Raw genomic sequence first — 20680 nt, forward strand, 5'->3', positions numbered from 1 at the left:
GATTCAGGCTCACAAGCCAGAATCCTATTGGTAAGTTGCAATGGTGAATTGCTAGTAGTTAACAAGTCATTGGTTGTACTATTCATGACATGCCAGAAGCATGAAGGATGTACAGTAAGTGGCAATTCATTAACAAACAGCAATTCACTGCTGCAGTTTACACCATTGCACTTAACTCTGACGTATCAAATAAATAGGATTCTGGCCATTAGGTGTATTCTATTTTTCACTAGGACCCTAAACCCACCTACTGTAGCCCAGTAAAAGGACATACACTTAAAGACTTCCAGTCCAAGGATTTGTTTTGAGTCCCAGAATGGAAAGAAGGTAACAGTCCATCCACTACTTTATTGCCCCAGTCTTTTTTTTTCCATTTTCACAGTACAATTTAGAGTGGGAGGAAACTGTTTTATTGTTGCTCTCCTTACATACTTCAGAGTCGGAAATCCTTGCTGGCCTGGAAGCCACCAAGAGATGTAAATACAACTTCAGGACTCTGCCTTCCCCTCCTCTAGAAGAGGAATAGAATACTTTCTCACTAGAAGGAGAAGCAAGCTAGGGACTATAAAGCAAAACTCATTGGTTTTGAGTAGTTTTGAAGTGATCAGGTGCAAGAATATAATGTGTGTTTTTAATATATACTTATAAAATACATTGTAAATGAATTCATAAATATATGCTTCTTGCAACGTATGCAAAGATGATTCTAACTTATTTACAAGATCACTACTGAATCCTCATTTACAAAATATCTTTATTGTTCCCCATATGCACATCATGCAATAATATACATAGATATAACTGCTGATGTGCTGTAGAACCTGTAGTCTCAGTTGTTTTGATCCCAGCTTTCACATTTTGGCAAATATAATTGTCATCTTTGGTTTTGATTTTTTGGAGGCCTAAAAGCCAGTGATTGAGGCTTATCTCTGTCCTTACATTCTTGTAATCTATGCCTTTGTAGAAGTCTTGATTTATAATACACAAAGGGCAGACCCTCCTGAATCTCATTTCCCAAGACTAGTTGTAATTGTTGAGATCAACCCATCATCTAACTCAGCTTTTCAGATAAATCCGATAAAAGTTTCAGCCCTGTCAATAGTAGCTTTTGCTTGGTGCTTATTAGGCTTATGTTTTTCTGAAAAGATTAAGTGAGGAATGTCTATTGTTTAGTGGGTTAATTGGTTCCTAGAAGTAAGCTAAAAACAACAGAAAAACAAAATGTTGGGTTAAACAGTATAATAGCTGTCTTAAAACATTGCATCTATTAGGGGACAGCATATGTAGAGATGGAAACAAACAGAACAATTGAAGTTGAAATTGAGCTTGTTCTTTTCTAGGTTATTACTAAAAATGTCTTTTCCACCTCACTTGAATCGCCCTCCTATGGGTATCCCAACACTTCCACCTGGAATTCCACCCCCACAATTTCCAGGTTTTCCTCCACCTGTACCTCCTGGTAAGTTATATGGGATATCTGTCACATCAGGTTCACTTTGGCTATACTGATAATAATAATTTAAAAAATCATAGTTCAAGTTAAATTTGTTTTAATTGTAACACATGTTAGTAAGGAAATGTGCTCTTGAAGTGTTGGGATTGAGCAGTGGTGTAACACAGTGCACTACAGAAAAGAACTATGCTTGGAATCAGACAGAATAATTATGTTCTGCTTCTCTGTGGTGCAGAATAATATTGATGGGAGGTCACAGACATTTCCCCTTACTACTTCTTATGTCAGCATGCAGTAAGCTAGCATAGCAAATTGTAACTCTTCTACCCTGAGATAGAGTTCCTACAGTTAAGTCCATAACTTTATTTTAAACAAGATATAATGTAGGTTCTCTGCATTCACTCCTTTATAGCACATATGTTGGTATAGTTTTCCCATCTTACCTGCTTAGTGTCTCCTTTTCTCAAAAATACAAATTAGTGGTCAAATCTTTTTCCTGAAAATTACTAATATGACTTTTCATAGGGACACCAATGATTCCTGTGCCAATGGGCATTATGGCTCCTGCACCAACTGTAAGTACAGCATATGGCACTACTGACTATGAAGTTGTTTATATGGAAATATTCAAGCTTATTCACAAAATTACAGTAAAATATAGTAAACATTCAGTGAAACAGTAATTGGCAACAGTTTCAAACATAAAAAGCCAGCAAATTTTTAAAAACTTAATTGTGTTCCTCTCCTCTGTACTGCAGATGTAGAATGGGCACTGTGCAAGTCATAGTTTGGAAACAGGATGGCAGGAGCCCGCTCTGGAAGAAATACCTGCTTTCTTTCCATTCTTGGTTTTTATTCTGTTTTCTCAATCTCTACACTGATCTTGACTGTATGAGTAATGCTGTCCAGGGTTCACAATTATAACCACCATTTTGCAAATCATGGTTGAATTGAGAAACCTGGTTAATATTGTTACAGAGAAGCAGTGATAAGAAATTATTAAAGACCTAGCATGGATAATGACATTGAATTTTGCAAAAGAGAAAGGAGATGCATGTTTTCTGGAGGTTGACTTCCCAATGTGCAAACCTTTACATGCAAGAACTTATTTAAATTTGTAGTAGACATCTACAAGTTTATGCAGTGCTCACTTTAATTCCAGAAGATCTTCCAATCTTGGGGAATACATTTTGTCTCAAGGTGGAATTTGAAAATATTTTGAATTTAAAAACAATGTATGTAAAATTGCAAAGTGTCAAAATAATGACATTTAAATATAAGTTTCTTGATTTGCATTTTATTTCTTGCCTGTATTTTGTGTTAAAGCTTTTAAGTTGCAATTTATGACGTTTTCATCAAGGAGGTTTGGTTCAAAGGGCTGCATGAAATTTCCTTTTTAGAGAAATCTGATAAAACAGAAAAATATAACAAGATCCTTAAAAGCATTCAGAACATCTCTTATTTATCTACTGCATGTTGAAAAATTTGGGTCTTGAACATCTTACTACATTTAAGTCTTTTTTAATTGTAAATCTATCTTACTGATAGTGAGCTACTTGTATAGGTTTTTTCATTTTACTTAATATGTTATCTTAAAAATCTGTTTTCTCACTAATGTTATTTTTCCTTTTCAGGTATTGGTCCCAACTACAGTGTCAATGGTTGGGAAGCATATGGGAATCAGAAAGGACCATCCAGCTCTAAAGAACAAGGAAAATGATGAGAACAGTGGTCCTACAACCACTGTATTTGTAGGCAACATATCTGAAAAGGCGTCAGACATGCTTATACGACAGCTTCTTGCTGTAAGTGAAACTACCATTTCAAAACTTGTTTTTGCAATGTCTTAATTCAAGCATTTTAGCACTGCTTAATTAAATAACAGAGAGGGTAGAGCTAGCATGTTTTCATCAGCACATTTGGGCTCTACACATTTTTGAAGCACAATTGAATAGGGCTATTGTTTTGCATAGAACCTTGAAAGGCAGTTCTATATAGAATGCATAAAGTAATCTGATGCATTAGAGCAGACCTGTGTTACAGATAGATTATGCACTGAGATGAGGCTGCAGTTGCTATGTGTGATCAACTTTTCATGAGCAAAGGCAATTCTTTGGTGACATTTTTTTTACTCAATAGGGTGGAAAGTAAATGGCCGTTCTGAGTAGTTAAATCACACATGTTCTACTTTAAGAACCAAATTCATTGTAGAAATCACATAGCTGGAGAGTTATCCAGAATCATCTGTATGGAATCCTAAATCCGCGTGATCACATAAATATTGGGCCACTTTAGGTGTAATGTAGACCTATGGCTTAGTATCCTGTGTACAAGCAGTACAGAGTTTTGAACTGCTAGGCTCACTTCTGCTTGTATATATAGTCTTCAGAAACTTTTTGTCCACAAAAAAAGATGATAACATGATGTTTTATCTTAAATATTTATGTTTATTTGTGCAAGCACATTAGACAAAAATTTCAAAAAACCTTTATTGTGGCACTGTAAGGACTAATTGTTATATTTTAATGTGAACTTTTGTGGATCAAGTCTGAGGAAATGGACCTGATACTCAAAAGCTCACATTAAAATATAACTAGTTTTTAAGATTCCATAATGTTTTTGTCTTACTTTTTTGTCAGATATGCTCTACATGCATATTCTGATATTTGTATTGAATGCATATTTAAGTTAAAATAGAGCTATTTTTATTCCTTAAAGAAAATGCTTACCATAAATTAAATCTTTTTTTAAAAAAAAAATGATTTCTGTCTTTAAAAAAATGTTTAGTTATCCACTCTATTAAGAGATGATAGAGCCTAGGTCAAGAGTAGTACTGATAGTAAAGTGACTATTGTTTTTTTTTGTTTTGCATTCTGTATTAAATCTTTGTAACTAAGCTTTAATAATTTCATTGTAATACTAAATCTGTACTTTATTGTTACTGTTTTTGAAATCGTAGATGTTTTGTTGGGGGGGTGGTAATTGTCCTCTCAGATATGAGAAATTCTGACTATTAATTTTTAAAAGTTCGAGCTAAAAGAGCATAGGCTTTAAGATACTTTTTTATGTCCATGGAGTGTGTTTTTGTTTTTTTGTTTTTAAAGAAGACGCAGTCTTGGAGGAGGTTTGGATGGAATGGGTAGATGACTAGCAGAGCTGCAAAGATTTAAATTTTGATTTGAAATATATTTATCAATTAACACTAAACTTTCAAGTGTGAGGGCAATTTCCTATTTCTAACTGATGTACGTTCATTCATTACCTAAGTAAAGCATTTTTAAAAACAATATTTTGCAGAAATGTGGCTTGGTATTGAGTTGGAAAAGAGTTCAAGGAGCATCTGGAAAACTTCAAGGTAAGTACTTTTCTTAATTCAAAGGGATCCATGTAAAAGATAGTGATGTACTTATACCAATAATGAAAAGTCTAATGCAGAATAGGAAATATTTGGCCCTCTAGATGCTGCTGGGTGATGGTTCACATAAGGAGCCGCCACTATAGCTAGTGTCAGTCTTAACGTCAAGAGGTTTGCCATTTTCCAGTCCTGGGTGTAAGCAATAGGTTTGATCTGGTTGTTCTTGCCAACCAGCAACACAGAAATTCATACTATTGACTGCACCTGTTTGCCCTGCTACCACCAGATGTGATAAAATTAAGGAGTGCTCACCTTTCCTGTTTTTTTTCCAGAAGTCTTTTTTTTATTCTTATAATTTCTAACATACAAAAAACCATAAAAACACCAAAAAAAAAAAAAGGAAAAAGAAGAGAGAAAAAAACATAAACAGAAGAAGAAATCATATCACGTATACAAAGGGAAAAAAAACCTAGCTGATTCCTCTATTTAAAATACCCCCTCCTCCCTTTGGAGTCAAAGATTCCAGCCTCGTTAGCCCCTCTACTCTCCCTATATCGATTTACTATAGTAAATGGTTCATACATATATCGTATATTTTACCCTAGACTCCTGTCTTCTTCTGGGCCCATGAATATATTAGTCCCCAGCTTTGCTTTACATAGTCTCTTGGCTGTTCCCGTAGTGCTTCTGATAGAGTGTCCAGTTCTGCTATGTCCCATAGCTTCTTTAACAGCTCTTCGATCGTCGGAACCTCTTCTGTTTTCCATTTCTGGGCCCAGAGTAATCTAGCTGCTGTGAGTATATACATCAGACAATGTTTCAATTTGCTATCATTTACTCCTAAAATTACATTCAGTATTGTCATTTCAGGTTTTATATCTAACTTCTGCTGAGTGATTTCTTTTGCTAAATCCCATACCTGTGTCCAATAAATTTTGACCTTTTCACATGTCCACCACATATGATAATAAGTTCCTGCATTTTTTTACACTTCCAACATATATTGCTGTTGCCCTCTGACATTTTTGCTAATCTTACAGGTGTATAGTGCCATCTGTAAAACATTTTGAGTATGTTTTCTCTTAAATTTACTGGCTTAAAGATCTTAAAGCTTTCTTTCCACATCTTAGTCCAATCATCAAGGTCCACATTGTACCCAAAAATTTTTTGCCCATTTTATCATTGTCTCTTTCACCCTCTCATCCTCTAGCTCATATTCTAATAGATATGTATACATTTTCTTAATTATTGCTTCATCCGTATATAACCACAGTCTGTCCACCTGGACTTTGCCATTGAAAAAACCCACAGTCCTGTCTTTTTTGTATCTTGCTTCTAATTTTACCATTGACCACCTGTCAACCGCTATACCCATTTTTTCGAGCTCTTGTTTATCCCTTATCTTCAGCTCTTTTGTTAACAGATTTTCATATGTGGTTAACATTCCTTTCTGGTTCAGGGTTTTTAATGAGAATGCCTCTATCGGTGCCACCCACAATGAGATTTTCTCATAAGTTTGTGCTTGAAATTTCTGCCATACCATCCCTAAGGCCTTCCTAATGATGTGCTCTCCAAACTGAGAGTGCTCCTTGTGTCTCCCATACCATACATATTCATGCCATCCCATCTTTAAATCATGTCCCTCTAATTTCAGAAGTCTTTGGTTTTCTAAAGTTATCCATTCCTTGATCCAGGTCATAGCACAGGCCTTATAGTATAGTAACCAGTTCGGCACGCCCGCTCCCCCCTTTCTTTCATATCTTGTAGCAGTTTAAGTTTTGGCCTTTTGTGTTTCCAGAGGAAGTTTGCTGTTAGTCTATCCAAGTCCTTGAAATATTTAAAATTCAGTAGTATTGGGAGATTTGAAAATAGAAATAAAAGTTTAGGTAGGATTATCATTTTTATTGTTGATATTCTTCCCATAAATGAAATTTGTAGTTTGCTCCATTCCTCCAGATTCTCACCTTTCCTGTTTTAAATAGCCAGTTATATTGCAGCAACCCTGGGCTCTTAAAATAATAGTTGCAAGAGGAGTTCATTGGAAAGTGAACATCACAGAGTGGATACATTCTGTATGTTCTGAGTTGCAGTTGCTTGGGTTTATAGGTATGTGCCATAGTTTTTCCAAACAAACTAGACATTTAACTGGTGTATGATTGCAACATTCAATATGCCAGCAAGTTTGGAAAACTCAACAGTGGCCAGAGGACTGGAAAAGATCAGTCTACATCCCAATACCAAAGAAGGGAAGTGCCAAAGAATGCTCCAACTACCGCACAATTGCACTCATTTCACACGCTAGCAAGGTTATGCTCAAAATCCTACAAGGTAGGCTTCAGCAATATGTGGACCGAGAACTCCCAGATGTACAAGCAGGATTCCGAAGGGGCAGAGGAACTCGAGACCAAATTGCTAACATGCGCTGGATTATGGAGAAAGCCAGAGAGTTCCAGAAAAACATCTACTTCTGCTTCATTGATTATGCAAAAGCCTTTGACTGTGTGGACCACAGCAAACTATGGCAAGTCCTTAAAGAAATGGGCGTGCCTGACCACCTTATCCATCTCCTGAGAAACCTATATGTGGGACAGGAAGCAACAGTTAGAACTGGATATGGAACAACGGATTGGTTCAAAATTGGGAAATGAGTACGACAAGGCTGTATATTGTCCCCCTGCTTATTTAACTTATATGCAGAGTACATCATGCGGAAGGCTGGACTGGAGGAATCCCAAGCTGGAATTAAGGTTGCCGGAAGAAATATCAACAACCTCCGATATGCAGATGATGCCACTCTGATGGCGGAAAGTGAGGAGCAACTAAAGAACCTTGTAATGAGGGTGAAAGATGAGAGTGCAAAAAACGGTCTGAAACTCAACATCAAAAAAACTAAGATCATGGCCACTGGTCCCATCACCTCCTGGGAAATAGAAGGGGAAGATATGGAGGCAGTGACAGATTTTACTTTCTTGGGCTCCATGATCACTGCAGATGGAGACAGCAGCCCCGAAATTAAAAGACGCCTGCTTCTGGGGAGGAAAGCGATGACAAACCTTGACAGCATCTTAAAAAGCAGAGACATCACCTTGCCAACAAAAGTCCGAATAGTCAAAGCTATGGTTTTTCCTGTAGTGTTGTATGGAAGTGAGAGCTGGACCATAAAGAAAGCTGACCACCGAAGAATTGATGCCTTTGAATTGTGGTGCTGGAGGAGACTCTTGAGAGTTCCCTGGACTGCAAAGAGAACAAACCTATCAATTCTAAAGGAAATCAACCCCGAGTGCTCATTGGAAGGACAGATCCTGAAGCTGAGGCTCCAGTACTTTGGCCATCTCATGAGAAGAGAAGACTCCTTGGAAAAGACTTTGATGTTGGGAAAGTGTGACGGCAAGAGGAGAAGGGGACGACCAAGGATGAGATGGCTGGACAGTGTCTGCGAAGCAACCAACATGAACCTGACACAACTCCGGGAGGCAGTAGAAGACAGGAGGGCCTGGCGTGCTCTGGTCCATGGGGTCACGAAGAGTCGGACACGACTAAACGACTAAACAACAACAATAATGTACATACATAGGACTGGAAGTATTTGTTAGTCCCATCTAAAGTAGGCTCATTGAACTAATAGCAGCTACCTAAATGTTGGATACCTGGTCTGGTATAGGGGATAGAATGACAGATTAGGACTCAGAAAACCTGGATTTGAATACCTCTCATCTCAGCCATGGAAACTCACTGGGAAAACCATATCTTAAATATTTCACTTACCTTGGAAGTTCTATTAGGGTCACTATAAATTGGTTCCAACTAGATGGCACAAAACCACAACACATAAGTGTTAACATGTTCTATTTATTCAGCAGGTTTACTCTAATCATGGCTGAGAATTGAATTTCACCCATGATTTTACATTTCGTTGTAAAAAATATCAATGCTTCATTTCTAGCCTTTGGGTTTTGTGAATATAAAGAACCAGAATCTACGTTACGTGCGCTCAGATTACTGCATGATCTCCAGATTGGAGAAAAGAAACTACTTGTGAAAGTTGATGCCAAGACAAAGGCTCAGCTGGATGAATGGAAGGCAAAGAAAAGGGCTTCCAATGGGGTAAGTATTTTCTGTATATTTATGTTAAAGGCTTAGTTTTAAAGTCCTTGCCTTAAACAAGGAAGCACAACTATTCAATTATAAACAATTGAATTAGTATTAAATGCACTTCATTTTGGTATTGGTTTTTTGGTTCTTTGTTCTGCTTTCATCAACCGTACTACTTTTCAGTACAAAAGTACAATGCTATTCCTTTGTCACTCGCTTCTAGTCAGGATTTTCAGTATAGCTTTCACAGTTCTCTAATGTGTAATACACTGCATCCTATACAGGAGTTTGTTGCCAGGTTTCTCTAGAGAGGAATGTAAGTGGAAGATCAGCAACTGATTGGCTTTATTCAGAATATTTATATGCTGCCTTTCTCTCAAAGGATCCAAGGCGGCTTACAGCATTTAAAAGAAACAAAGTTAAACCCAAATAATAATTTTTTATAATACTTAAAGAAGCATTAAACTATCATAATGAAACTCATAGTAAGAACATTGTTAACAATGAAAGTACAGGATGATTTTGGCTTTGCTTGCCAATACTATCACCAGAGCCTCCCTAGAAGATTTTGACACATGAATTGGCGTGTATGGGGGAGGGGCTGTTCCTTTAAGTACCTGGATGTTTTAAGTGGCATAGGGTTTTAGAAATCAATACTAGTACCTTGATTTAGGGCTGAGTGCCATAGCATAAAAAAGTATAACGTTCTTAAAATAGGGGGGGAATGCCTCTTCCTTGCCACATAAGGTAATGGCCTGGCACAGCATTCTGCAGTAATTGCAACATCTGGATTGTTTTTAGGGATAACCTCATTTAAAGTGCATTGTAATACTCCAGTAGAAAGTTATTAGAGCATGGATTTCTGAGGCTAGCTACCTTGATCTGGGAATGGCTGCAGCCAGTGAACCAGCCAGAGCTGGACATAAGCACTTTGTAGTACTGAACACATCTGGGCTTTCGGTGACAAGAATCAAGAAGTGTTCTAAAAAGATACACTTACTCTCTTTGGGGAATCATGCTGCATCCACAACAGTTTGTCTACCTGGTAGCTGATTCTTTAAATACTTTATCCATGGCACCTGAGTTTGTCCAAGTTCATGGACAGGCATTGGTCCAGAACTTGAACATCTGATTCAGGTGGAAAGGAGAAATAAAGTTTAGTGTCATCCGTATATTGATTACAATGTATTCCATATGATTTCTCTACATTTTAGATAAGATCAGAGACAAAAGCATGTAGAAGAACTGGTGGGTATTTTTTAAACAGAAAAAATATATGAACTGAATAAATAAAATAGATGTACTATAACTGGGGAAATCACAAGGCAGATAATCGTCCTAGGAGGATGCATGCACCAGCAGATCAATCAAGAAATCATGCCAGCTCATACAGATGCATTGTATCAATTTTGGAAATAAGTTCCCAAGTTATTAATATGTCTATTAATATGCAATAATTGATAAGTCAGTTTATTTAAAAATGTTTAAGCTTCAATAGTTTAGATTTAAAATACATTTGGTAAGAAAACCCAAAGGGGGACATTTGGGAATATTTAATTCGGTGTAGCTTCAAAGGAGTGTGAGACTTAAGTTTAGTTGTATAGGAATTTTCATTGATGATTCCTCTTCACATTTTCTAACTGACTAGAGACAAAAGGGGAAGAAATGCTGTACAAAGAACAAGCGAAAAATGTATGGTCTTGGAACACTGCTGAGCATACTTTTTTCCTCAGACTAATGTAAGCCACTGGTTCTTAACCTTGGGCTACTCAGGAGTTTTGGACTGCAACTCCCAGAAGCCTTCACCACCAACTGTGCTGGCTGGGGTTTCTGGGAGTTGCAGTTCAAAAACATCCGAGTAACAAAGGTTAAGAACCACTGATGTAAGCAACCTTGCATAGTCTACAAGATGACTTGATTCTAGCATTTCCAAGAATCTGATTAAAGGTTTGTCCCATCTGTACATGAGACAGTATTGGAGCAAGAAAAAGATTAATCCACCCTTCTGGAAGAACAGAAATAATCTGGTGACTGAATTTTAACAAAGATGATGTTTCCAGATGATGCCGAAAGAACTTGTTCAGCAGTTGACAAGAATTGAATAAATATTTTATCTCTTGTGAATATTTCTTTGCTTGACAGACTAGTTGAAGGATGTATTTTAATGGGTCCAGATTAGGCTCAGTTTAGTTACTGCTATGTTAACTATTCAGAGTTCAGGACTTACCCTTTTTACATCCTTAGGAAGAATGTAAAGAAAGAATCTTTTAGAATTTCTTATGAATTGAAGAATAGGGAAGAAAACTCAGTTTGCCTTTACCTTGTTATTTACAGAGGTGTAGTTATTCCTTGATGCTATGCACAGATGGAGTGCTCTAAAAATCTAGCCAGGATTTGAGGCCCTTCATGTTGATACAAAGTATAAAATGCAGTTTTATTTTTAAAATATGGAGAAAGTAAAGAGACAGATGTATGAATTTAGTCTACTCCCATCCATGACTAGCACCTCTGCTTTCCTTAATTCTTGTACTATCACCTAGTTGCCACCACCTTCTAGTCTTTGCAGGCTGTTCCTTCTTGATTTGGCAGCTTCTGTTCCAGCTGAAATCCTTTCCCTCCTCCTCCTGCCCCTGCTTCTTAGTTACTGCTGTAAATAAGTCTCTTTCCCTTTCCCCATTCTGTTTCTCCACCTGGCATTTGACTGGACACCTATCCTGGATTCTCAGGTGAGACTCCTTTTTGTTTTTTAAATAAATGGTTTAAAATGTAGCAACAATTAAAGTCAAGACTTGAGAAAAAAATATGTAATCAATTATCCTACCTTCACCACTACAGAGTATTTTTAAAGGAGTGGGAATATCTTTGAATTGCAGTGAGGAATATCTGATAGCATGAAATTATTTTTAAAATTCATTTTATAATATTTAAGAGTGTAGCAGGACTTCAGGCTGACACTCAACTTGAGTTATCATCATCTCTAAATAAGAACACCAGTGATCTAACTTGCTGACTAAGGAGGAACCAGGAAATATTTACCATATTTGATTTTGTGGTGGTTGTGATATAATTGGAAATCACCTTGAATTGATAGAAAAAGTACACTAAAATGTTCTAGAGACCTAAATCTACTTATCCAGAGTCCATTAATCCAGTGGGTTTACTCTAAAAGGTACTAAAGAGTTGGATAAGCTGTAAATAACACATACTAACTAGATAGATGTTGGTTTCATGTTACAGAATCTTACATGGAAAGCTCTTTGAAATTTGAAATTCAACATTTGTATGTAAGCATAATATGTGAAAATTCACAAATGGGTGAATTAGATGTATATAACAGCACGTTATTCACATGTACTGGTACATATTTTTAAGCCATGTGCAGAAATTTTTGTTTTTCCTTTTTTTTTTGTTTGTTTTTTTTTTTTTGTTTTGTTCAGGTATTTTTGTATGAGCTTGGTAACATGTGTTGTAATCCATAAGGTAGCCTTATGGAAAACACATGCTTTCTACCTCATTGAACTGTTTAGCTTGGTTATATTAAATATAATTTTTCCATGATTTATGGGTGAATTTTAAAAAGTGTACATTTTTTCTGCTCTCATTAACTGAAAAACAATGAATCGATTTGACAGTATTGTTATGTAAATTATGGCTAGAAGCAAGATGTATTTTGTCAGTGTATAGCCTCTTGAGATAACAGATTGGACCACACCATAGGAACTATGGCCAGTGTAGTACTTATGTGCTATTCTTGCTCCTAATTTCAAAGCTTCAGAGGTCAGTGGGATTGCCTGGCAGATGCACAGTTATCCCAAGCACCTTCCCAGTTTCAAAATTGAGAGGAAGACTTGAGATTTATGTGTTAGCCACGTAGCAAGAGTACCAACAGGCAACTCCTCTCAAAGTTCTTGGCATTTCCTGTCCATGAAAGCAAGTGGCACCTGATGTTGTGTGCTTCGAACTGGTAGATCCCTGATACATACTGTACAAAAATTTCTGTTCTAACCCTGTGGCTCATATATTGATTTAGGGTGGTGTTTTTTAAATTGTTTGGTAGCTTTGTGTACTTTGAGTAATTAAGTAAAATGCTTCTGTAACTACCCTGTCCTTTTTAGGGGAGGAGTGTGTATAGGCTTTCCATGTTTGAATTTCTAACATTCTTTTTTACTCCTAAATGAGCTCTTCTGCTCTACAATTGCATCTATTCTATGTCCACTACCTCTTTGCTCTATTTCCTGTTCTTTACTCTTATAATAATAGAGCAAACATATAATTAAAGCTTTGTCATAAACATATTGCACTAAATGCTTCCTAAGGCCTCACTACATGTAACACAGTTACCTAGTAAATGTAAAGTAAACATTTTGGACATCGTTCTACCTTGTCTGATGTGCTTGACTTCAAGATTTGTGTTGTTTCTTAGAACTCCAGGCCAGAATCTACACCTGATGATGAAGAAGCCCTTGATGAAGAAGCAAAGAGAAGAGACCAGCTAATAAAAGGGGCTATTGAAGTGCTAATACGGGAATATTCCAGCGAGCTCAATGCCCCCTCCCAAGAGTCTGACTCTCATCCCAGGAGGAGGAGAAAGGAAAAGAAGGAGGACGTATGTGTTTTGATTTTGGACACAAACCGATTTACTTCCATCTCTCCTTACATAAGATCCAAACCTTGTGACAGTACTTTAGATCAAAGCATCTGATGAGAACATAAATCAACAAACCTTGAATTTAGTTTTCATGTTTCATACTAAAATTGAGTGAGTTCTAGATGTCAAACCTTATGGATGTTATAGGTGTGTATACACAAGGGTTGCAGTGCCTAGACTACTTGGAGTTGCAGGTTTGATTCAGTTTTTTATCCCTTCTAAAATATTTGTATTGCAGTAACTACACATTATTTTTGAAACACCAAATATAGGGGTCCTGCCTGTATTGTCTGATCCTTTAAAAGACCCAAGTCACTAAGTAAGGTGTTACAGTGATGTAACAGCCACAGTTCAGCTAATTGCTAGCACCTTGAACTTGATTGTCCTTGTTTTAATGATGTTTGTACATATAAATACGGTATTTATCCTCAAGGGATGAATGCCATGCTGTTATAAAAATGTTTGTTACAGTAGGACTCCTGTATCCACGGGATCGGTACCCACTATTCCACTCATCCACAATCTGAAAATATTACAAATATTTTTAAAATTCCAGAAACACGTGTTTTCACAATGTAGTTATCAGAACTGGCCACTAGAAGGATCTAGAGACTATGCAATGTATGCCATTTGTTTTTATCCACAGCTTTCAACATGGAGGGGGGCTTGGAACCGATCCCTGGTGGATATGGGAGTCCTATTGTGCTATTTGGTTGTTGGACCATTTTATTTCCATTTTTTGAAATGTCACATTTGGCACAAGTTCCTATAATCTACCTTTTGTAGATGACCTTACTAATCACTGAGCTAAATATTTCTTTCCTGTCAAAAGAGAGAGCATAAGGTCCTATAACACCTACTTTGAAGGCACATCATGACTTTCAGTGGTTTGCTGTAACATCTGCCAGTCCCATCACAGCTAGATTTCAAAGGTGGAATTTGTTTTGGTACAATGCTTTATTTTCTCTTCTCTACTTTCCTGGTAGGAGGTAGAAAGATAATTAGCTATAGCTGCCAGTGAAATATTTGAATACCATTACAGGAAATAATCATTACTCATTCAGGGATTGAGTATGCAGTCCACCTGCCCCCGTTTTGGTCTCCAAGTACCCTGAGAAAGAAATCTTGAACTGTAGCTCTGCAAATTATTACCTAAATTTCATCCATGTTATGTATGGATTGTGATTATGTGTACAATCCAAAATCTTGCAGTGGTGCTGAGAAAGTTACTTTTTACAAGCCATTTTACAGATACTGTTTATTGAACTTCTTGCTTTATCAGTAGCTTAGAGTGATCAGGAGCATAGCTGTGGGGCATGATAAACTTTAAATTGTGTGAACTGTTGGAAAAAACTGTCAAACATCCTTTTTTATCCCTTGTGGAGGTGGAAATTGTTTTCTAGGGATGCAGGTGGGACATGAGTGTGATATTTCACCTTTTTTTTCTTAGGATGTGGGACTGAATAAGCACTGTGCATGCTTGGGGAGAAAAAGAAATTGGGGTGGGTGCCCATGAAAAGTGGGTTTTGAGGCATTGTTTGTCCACTTTGTCAATGCTTATAATTGCAGCTGGTTCCCTTACCTATTCTGTTTGTCTGAAAAGATAAAGGATCATGTGGGAAACTTGAGATTGTGGGGGGAAATGGCAAATGAAATCTGACTCTTGATTTCATATGTGGGGAACCTCGCTAATTTGCAGTAACTGTTGGGAACCCCCCTTTGAGATTATTCAATTTTGCGAATTAGCGAGTAAAAACAAAACTAGGTTTAAAATACCGCAAAAGGCACTGGCCACAAGCATAGTTTAGCTTGGAAGATTTCTTAGTATGCCAATATATTGCAATTATAAATGGAGATATTCCAGGGTGAGGTGGCACCCACTAAACCTTTGCTGAGAAGTAGATCAGTAAAAGGAGAATTAGCGAGGTTCTTCGGTAATTTTGTTGAGTCAGACCAAAGGTCACAGCAATATAATATTGCTTATTCTACAAACATACAGAACATTGTTTTTTTTCAGAGTAGTGTGCAAACTATTTTTAAAAACAAAAAATCTCCGTGGATTTTTCCGCAGATTTTCAGCAGATTTCCAGTGGCCCCACTGATACCTTATCCACTCATCACCAAGGTTCGTTTACATTGTAGGTTTTGACAATGACTATGTTTACTGCTAGTTACCAGATTTGTGACTCGTGTCCATCTGATTTTTTTTTCATTCATTTAACATCAGATTGTGAGGCTTGGTACTGCAGAAGGCCTCTTGCGAGACTGGTTCAAAACATCTAACCTTCAGATTTTCTTTTAGTTCTCCTGTTCCTATAAAGATGGATTTTAATATTTTATCTTCTGTTCTTCTCCCCCTCCCCCTTCTTTCTTACAGGAGGATATAAATGCTATAGAAATGGAAGAAGATAAAAGGGACCTGATATCCCGAGAGATCAGTAAATTCAGAGATACACACATGGTAATAAACTTGTTTTTACAACTTACACTAAATTAGGTTTTTAAAAAGCCCAGTTTCCCTTTCCTTGCCCATTAGAAAACTTGCAAGAGCACAACCATACCACTTAATCATTTTTACAGTAGGCATAGTGCATATCTAAAATAGCAACAAGAACAAATTTCCAGTTAAGTGGTCTAATACTTTGTACTTGGATCATTTTTTATTTTCTAATATATCATGGTTTTCTCTCTGATACAGAAGTATACTTATATTAAAAATCACTCTTTTATTCACCTTTTCTTTAAAATAATCCAAAGAGGCAAATACCATTTTTATAAGACCAATTAGACCAGGTTGCTGTGTGTGAAACACACTGATTCCCACAAAATTCAGGCAGCTGTTTCAAATTCAAATTCACTATTTTGATGAGCTCTATTGCTTAATTTAAACTTAGAATTTAATTTAGTAGCTCTTGAATGCAGAAGGGGGTAAAATAAATTAGGCTGCAGATTATGAGATTTGACCAAATTTTAGATGCATGGAAGAACTGTAAATTCCCATAAAGCTAATCTATTCATTGACCCCCACCATTATGATAGAGATCATATGGTGACTAATGCAAGATGAAACACACAGCTTGGAAATAACATGGAATAGGATGTAAGTATGAGCTTCTGTTTTCTTTATTATTTATGGATGCCCCCTCAGAAAAATATGCAAAGGGGTAACTGGCTTGGACGTATGTTTGCACGGCAAATCTTACCTCAGGGTTCCCACATATAAAAGTTTCTATAATATAAAATGTATTAATGTGTTCTGTTGGGAAGGGCGATGCAAGGGTGGTGAAGTATAAGCTATGCATGTATTGTATTTTGATGTTTAGCTCCGAATGAAATTAACTGCCCTAGAAGGCTGGAGTATTCCGTGCCGGCGAAGTGTTCATCCCTGAAATGGATGCTTGTATTGATGTAATGGTTTGAAGGTACAGAATGGTAACATACTCTGGTCACAGGGTCATGCCTGTTTGCATATCTAAGTTTAAAGCAACATATGGATGTTCATTGCTGGCAGTGCAAAATATTATTACTTGGGAATGAGAACCTGAGGATAATTATTCTAAAAGTGTGAAACTGTCCAGTGGTGAAATGTACTCTTTTTTTTCCAAGCCCCAATGAGTTAATTAAAACACAAGGAGAAATCATATGATTAAAAAAACACACAAAAATATGCTTCTCTCTTTCAGAAGCAGTTGGGTATTTTATTGCCCTTGATTTATCTTATTTTGGAGTATTTTGAATTTACTTTTTAAAAGATATGAAATAAATTTTAATATAAAGGGGCCTATTCATATTTTGGGTGTGTTTAAAAGGGGCTGGCTTGTGAGCACAGTGAACCTTTGCATGTTTTTTGGTTAGAATTTTTGAAAAAATAATCAGACTGTCAGGGTGTCAGCATTGCAGGGGGCGTCCATTTACAGCACAGATGAGTCTGAAGAGAACCTAAGGTAAGATTTTATAGTTTTTCTGTCTTCTTTCTTTAATTTTTAAACATAACTTCATCCTTCCCCCATTTCATTTTTCTATTTCATTTCCTACTACATGGAGCAGCCTATTGCTTAATATTTATGTATGAAATGACTCAGGATTTTTTTTTTTTTTGGCTTCTTAAAAGCTTTCGTATCAAGCTTTTCTTGAGAGCCAAAGTCAAGGCAAATTTTGATAATGACTTGTGCTACAAAAGACAATGTAGGGGAAACTCAGGAATTTAGTCACAGACATTTTTATTTGAACAACTAAAATAATCTGTAAGTATCAACAACTTAAGCATATAAGCATTTCTATAAATGTATATGAAATTTGAGGTAAGTTCTGCTTTTGAAATTTGGGATAGTGTACACTAATATGCCATATTAGATGAAATTATGCTGTATGAGAGCATTTCACTTAGAAATTAGGTTGCCAGTTCCCCCACTTCTTGTACACTTTCACCCCCACCCCCCGCCCACATAATGGCTTTTTCATACCATTCTTCCGTGAGTCAATGTATCTAACACCATCCTGCCTATATTTCATTTTTGGAACCATTTAGCATGGTGGCTGGATATATTGATCTCTCGTTTGTTATTTTTATTACTGTGACTTTGTTTTGGTTCTCTGGTCCATGAGTGCCCACCAGAAGACTATCTGTCAGGTAAGATTGTTTTAAAGTTGTCTTCAATTCTTTGTTGAAAGAAAGAAATACATGTACACTTTGTTCCAGTTTATAATTTATTCAGTAGTGTAAACATGGTGTTAACTTGGGTGAATTTTCTTTCTTGTCCCTCACCATGTTGAGATATGATCCTTCCTGGAAGTGTTGCTTCATTTCATCAGGAATAGTAGAGCACTTTACCCTCCCCTTGACACATGGTTGTACAAACGGAAACGGAAAGCTTGGTATTCTTGTCATATCCTCATCCACTTTTCCCACTTATTCTAAGAGTGCAAGCTGATTATGTTCCTTCTCCACCTGATGAAGGTGAGCTGGATAGGGATATGAAAGATATAAACTGGCCTTCTGTTACCTGTTGTGACCTGAGGTGCTGATTGCATGCATGCATCAAGGAGTGGAAGAGTGAGAAAAGTGCTTTGTTATGTCCTGTGTGGAAGTTTTGCAGGCAAACACTTGCATATGGAAGAATCACGCCAATAATATGCTGGCATCCATCAGGCTGATATTTGGCTTATGTTTTTTATTTTATTTTATTTTTTGGTTTACTTGTGAACCATGTACTTGCTCTTCCTCCCAGAAATATAGCTTGTAGGCAAGGTTAATCCAGTGTTGGCGGTCCATGTCCTAACACAGCATCTGTAAGTTAACACACACTGATTGCTTCCAAGGATGGATTTATCTATCATTTTAGTGACATTTTAATTTTTCTATTTTCTTCATGGGAGTTCTGATAATAGGCATGTATTTTTCAATAAAAAGTGCATTTTACAGAAATTCAAAATACGTATTATATAACCTTTCAATGTCTCCATGATTTCCAACCTTTTCTTTCTTGTGGATCCCATTATCTGGAATTTACATAATATTTGCATAGATTCACAGTAAATGCAAAATAGTCAAAATACTGTGATTGGAAAGATGTACTGTTCCAAATTATTCCAATCATCTATGCCATCTGTGCAGTTGGATACTACTTCATCCCCATCTCTAGCTCCCTCCTGCCTACTTTTGCAGGATGAAAATAAAAATACATCTAAATTGTTTGAGCTCTTTTCTGTTTTTTAGGCGGGTGGGTATTCTGTGAACTGTTACTGGCAATGTAAATGTAATTATAAGTATATATGTATTTATATGAGATAAGCAGTGCCTGGAGATTGCTGGTTTGTGTTAAACATATCAAATATGACCTTATGATTACAGAACTTTGTTTTCATTCTTATGAGCTGAAAGCAAGTTATTAATGAACGTTAAATTATTGGAGATTTTGACATGTTCACAACCAGCATTGGATGTTGTGCATAGTGGTGGGGCGGGGCTTTTGAGTATAACTAATAACTAACTTTGAAAAACCTCCTGGTTTCCAGAAATTGGAGGAGGAAAAAGGCAAAAAGGAGAAAGAGAGACAAGAAATTGAAAAAGAACGGCGTGAAAGAGAAAGGGAACGGGAACGAGAAAGAGAGAGAAGAGAGCGGGAGAGAGAAAGGGAGAGAGAGCGTGAACGAGAGAAGGAGAAGGAACGGGAGCGTGAAAGAGAGCGGGATAGAGATCGAGACCGTACTAAAGATAGAGATCGCGACAGAGAAAGAGATCGCGACAGAGACCGTGAAAGAAGCTCGGACCGCAATAAGGATCGGAGTAGATCTAGGTAAATTAATACCTTCTTATAGATGCTTCTTAATAGCTTTGCTAATGTTTCCTTTCTAAGGAACTAATTATTTAATATGAGTCATGTTTCAAAAGGCCAGTGTGCAAGAAATCTTGCTGAGTGTTAAGTAATATGATTTTGTGAGCAAAGTAATGCATTGTCCCTCAAGCCTGTTCTTAAAGCTCGACTGACAATTGTTAAAGCCAAAATCTCACTACAGAGGCTCATGGTAGCAGAAGGTCAACAGTTTCATTATGGCATTGTTAACAGTTATTTGCCTAAATGACTATGCAGGAGCAGTGTCAACGTACTATATATTTATTTATTTTAAATATTTTTATCCCATCTTTCGTGTTAAAAAAACACAGGGTGGCTAATTAAAAAGACAATATTTAAAAGCTAAAACCAGTAGGTATACAAATGTTAAAAAAGAATTAAATAAGTATTGTATTAAAATTGGTAATAAAATCAATATGAAAACATTTAAAACAAGAGAGCACACAACATTCCATTTAAAAATCCCTTTCAGACCACCAGTTATTAAGGGCAAACCTCCTTGAAGAGAGAGGTTTTTACTTGCATGTGGAAGAACAACAAAGATGGGGCCAGTCTAGCTTCCTGTGGGAGGGAGTTTCAGAGTCTGGAAGCAGTGGCAGAGAATGCCTTCTGCCGTGGCCCCACCAAGCACACCTTGTGAGGGTGGTGGGACTGAGAGAAAGACCTCACTCAATTATCTTAAAGCCCAGGCAGGCTCAGAGAGAAACCCACAGTCTTTTAGATCATTTGGACCCAAATCATTATAGGTTAAAACCAGCACTTTGAATTGTGCCCGGAAA

General features: G+C 36.8%; 1 protein-coding gene across 18 annotated transcripts in view; it reads left to right on the plus strand.

Annotated features, from left to right (window-relative positions):
• Positions 1–20680, plus strand: part of RBM25 (RNA binding motif protein 25) — a 37376-nt gene that overhangs the window by 5074 nt on the left and 11622 nt on the right. For 6 of the 18 annotated variants that reach the window (XM_078390906.1, XM_078390902.1, XM_020810188.3 and 3 more), the window contains 10 exons: positions 234–327; positions 1341–1459; positions 1979–2028; positions 3088–3258; positions 4751–4808; positions 8752–8912; positions 13324–13506; positions 15620–15673; positions 15926–16009; positions 19564–19844. In XM_078390906.1, coding sequence (XP_078247032.1) covers positions 317–327; positions 1341–1459; positions 1979–2028; positions 3088–3258; positions 4751–4808; positions 8752–8912; positions 13324–13506; positions 15620–15673; positions 15926–16009; positions 19564–19844 — 1172 coding nt within the window. In that variant the 5' untranslated portion in view covers positions 234–316. The remainder of the gene's footprint in view (positions 1–233; positions 328–1340; positions 1460–1978; positions 2029–3087; positions 3259–4750; positions 4809–8751; positions 8913–13323; positions 13507–15619; positions 15674–15925; positions 16010–19563; positions 19845–20680) is intronic. The other 12 variants (XM_020810193.3, XM_078390912.1, XM_078390913.1 and 9 more) reach the window with 3 other exon arrangements.

Source organism: Pogona vitticeps, chromosome 1 (genome assembly GCF_051106095.1).
Source record: "Pogona vitticeps strain Pit_001003342236 chromosome 1, PviZW2.1, whole genome shotgun sequence".
In the NCBI taxonomy this organism is placed as follows: domain Eukaryota; kingdom Metazoa; phylum Chordata; class Lepidosauria; order Squamata; family Agamidae; genus Pogona; species Pogona vitticeps.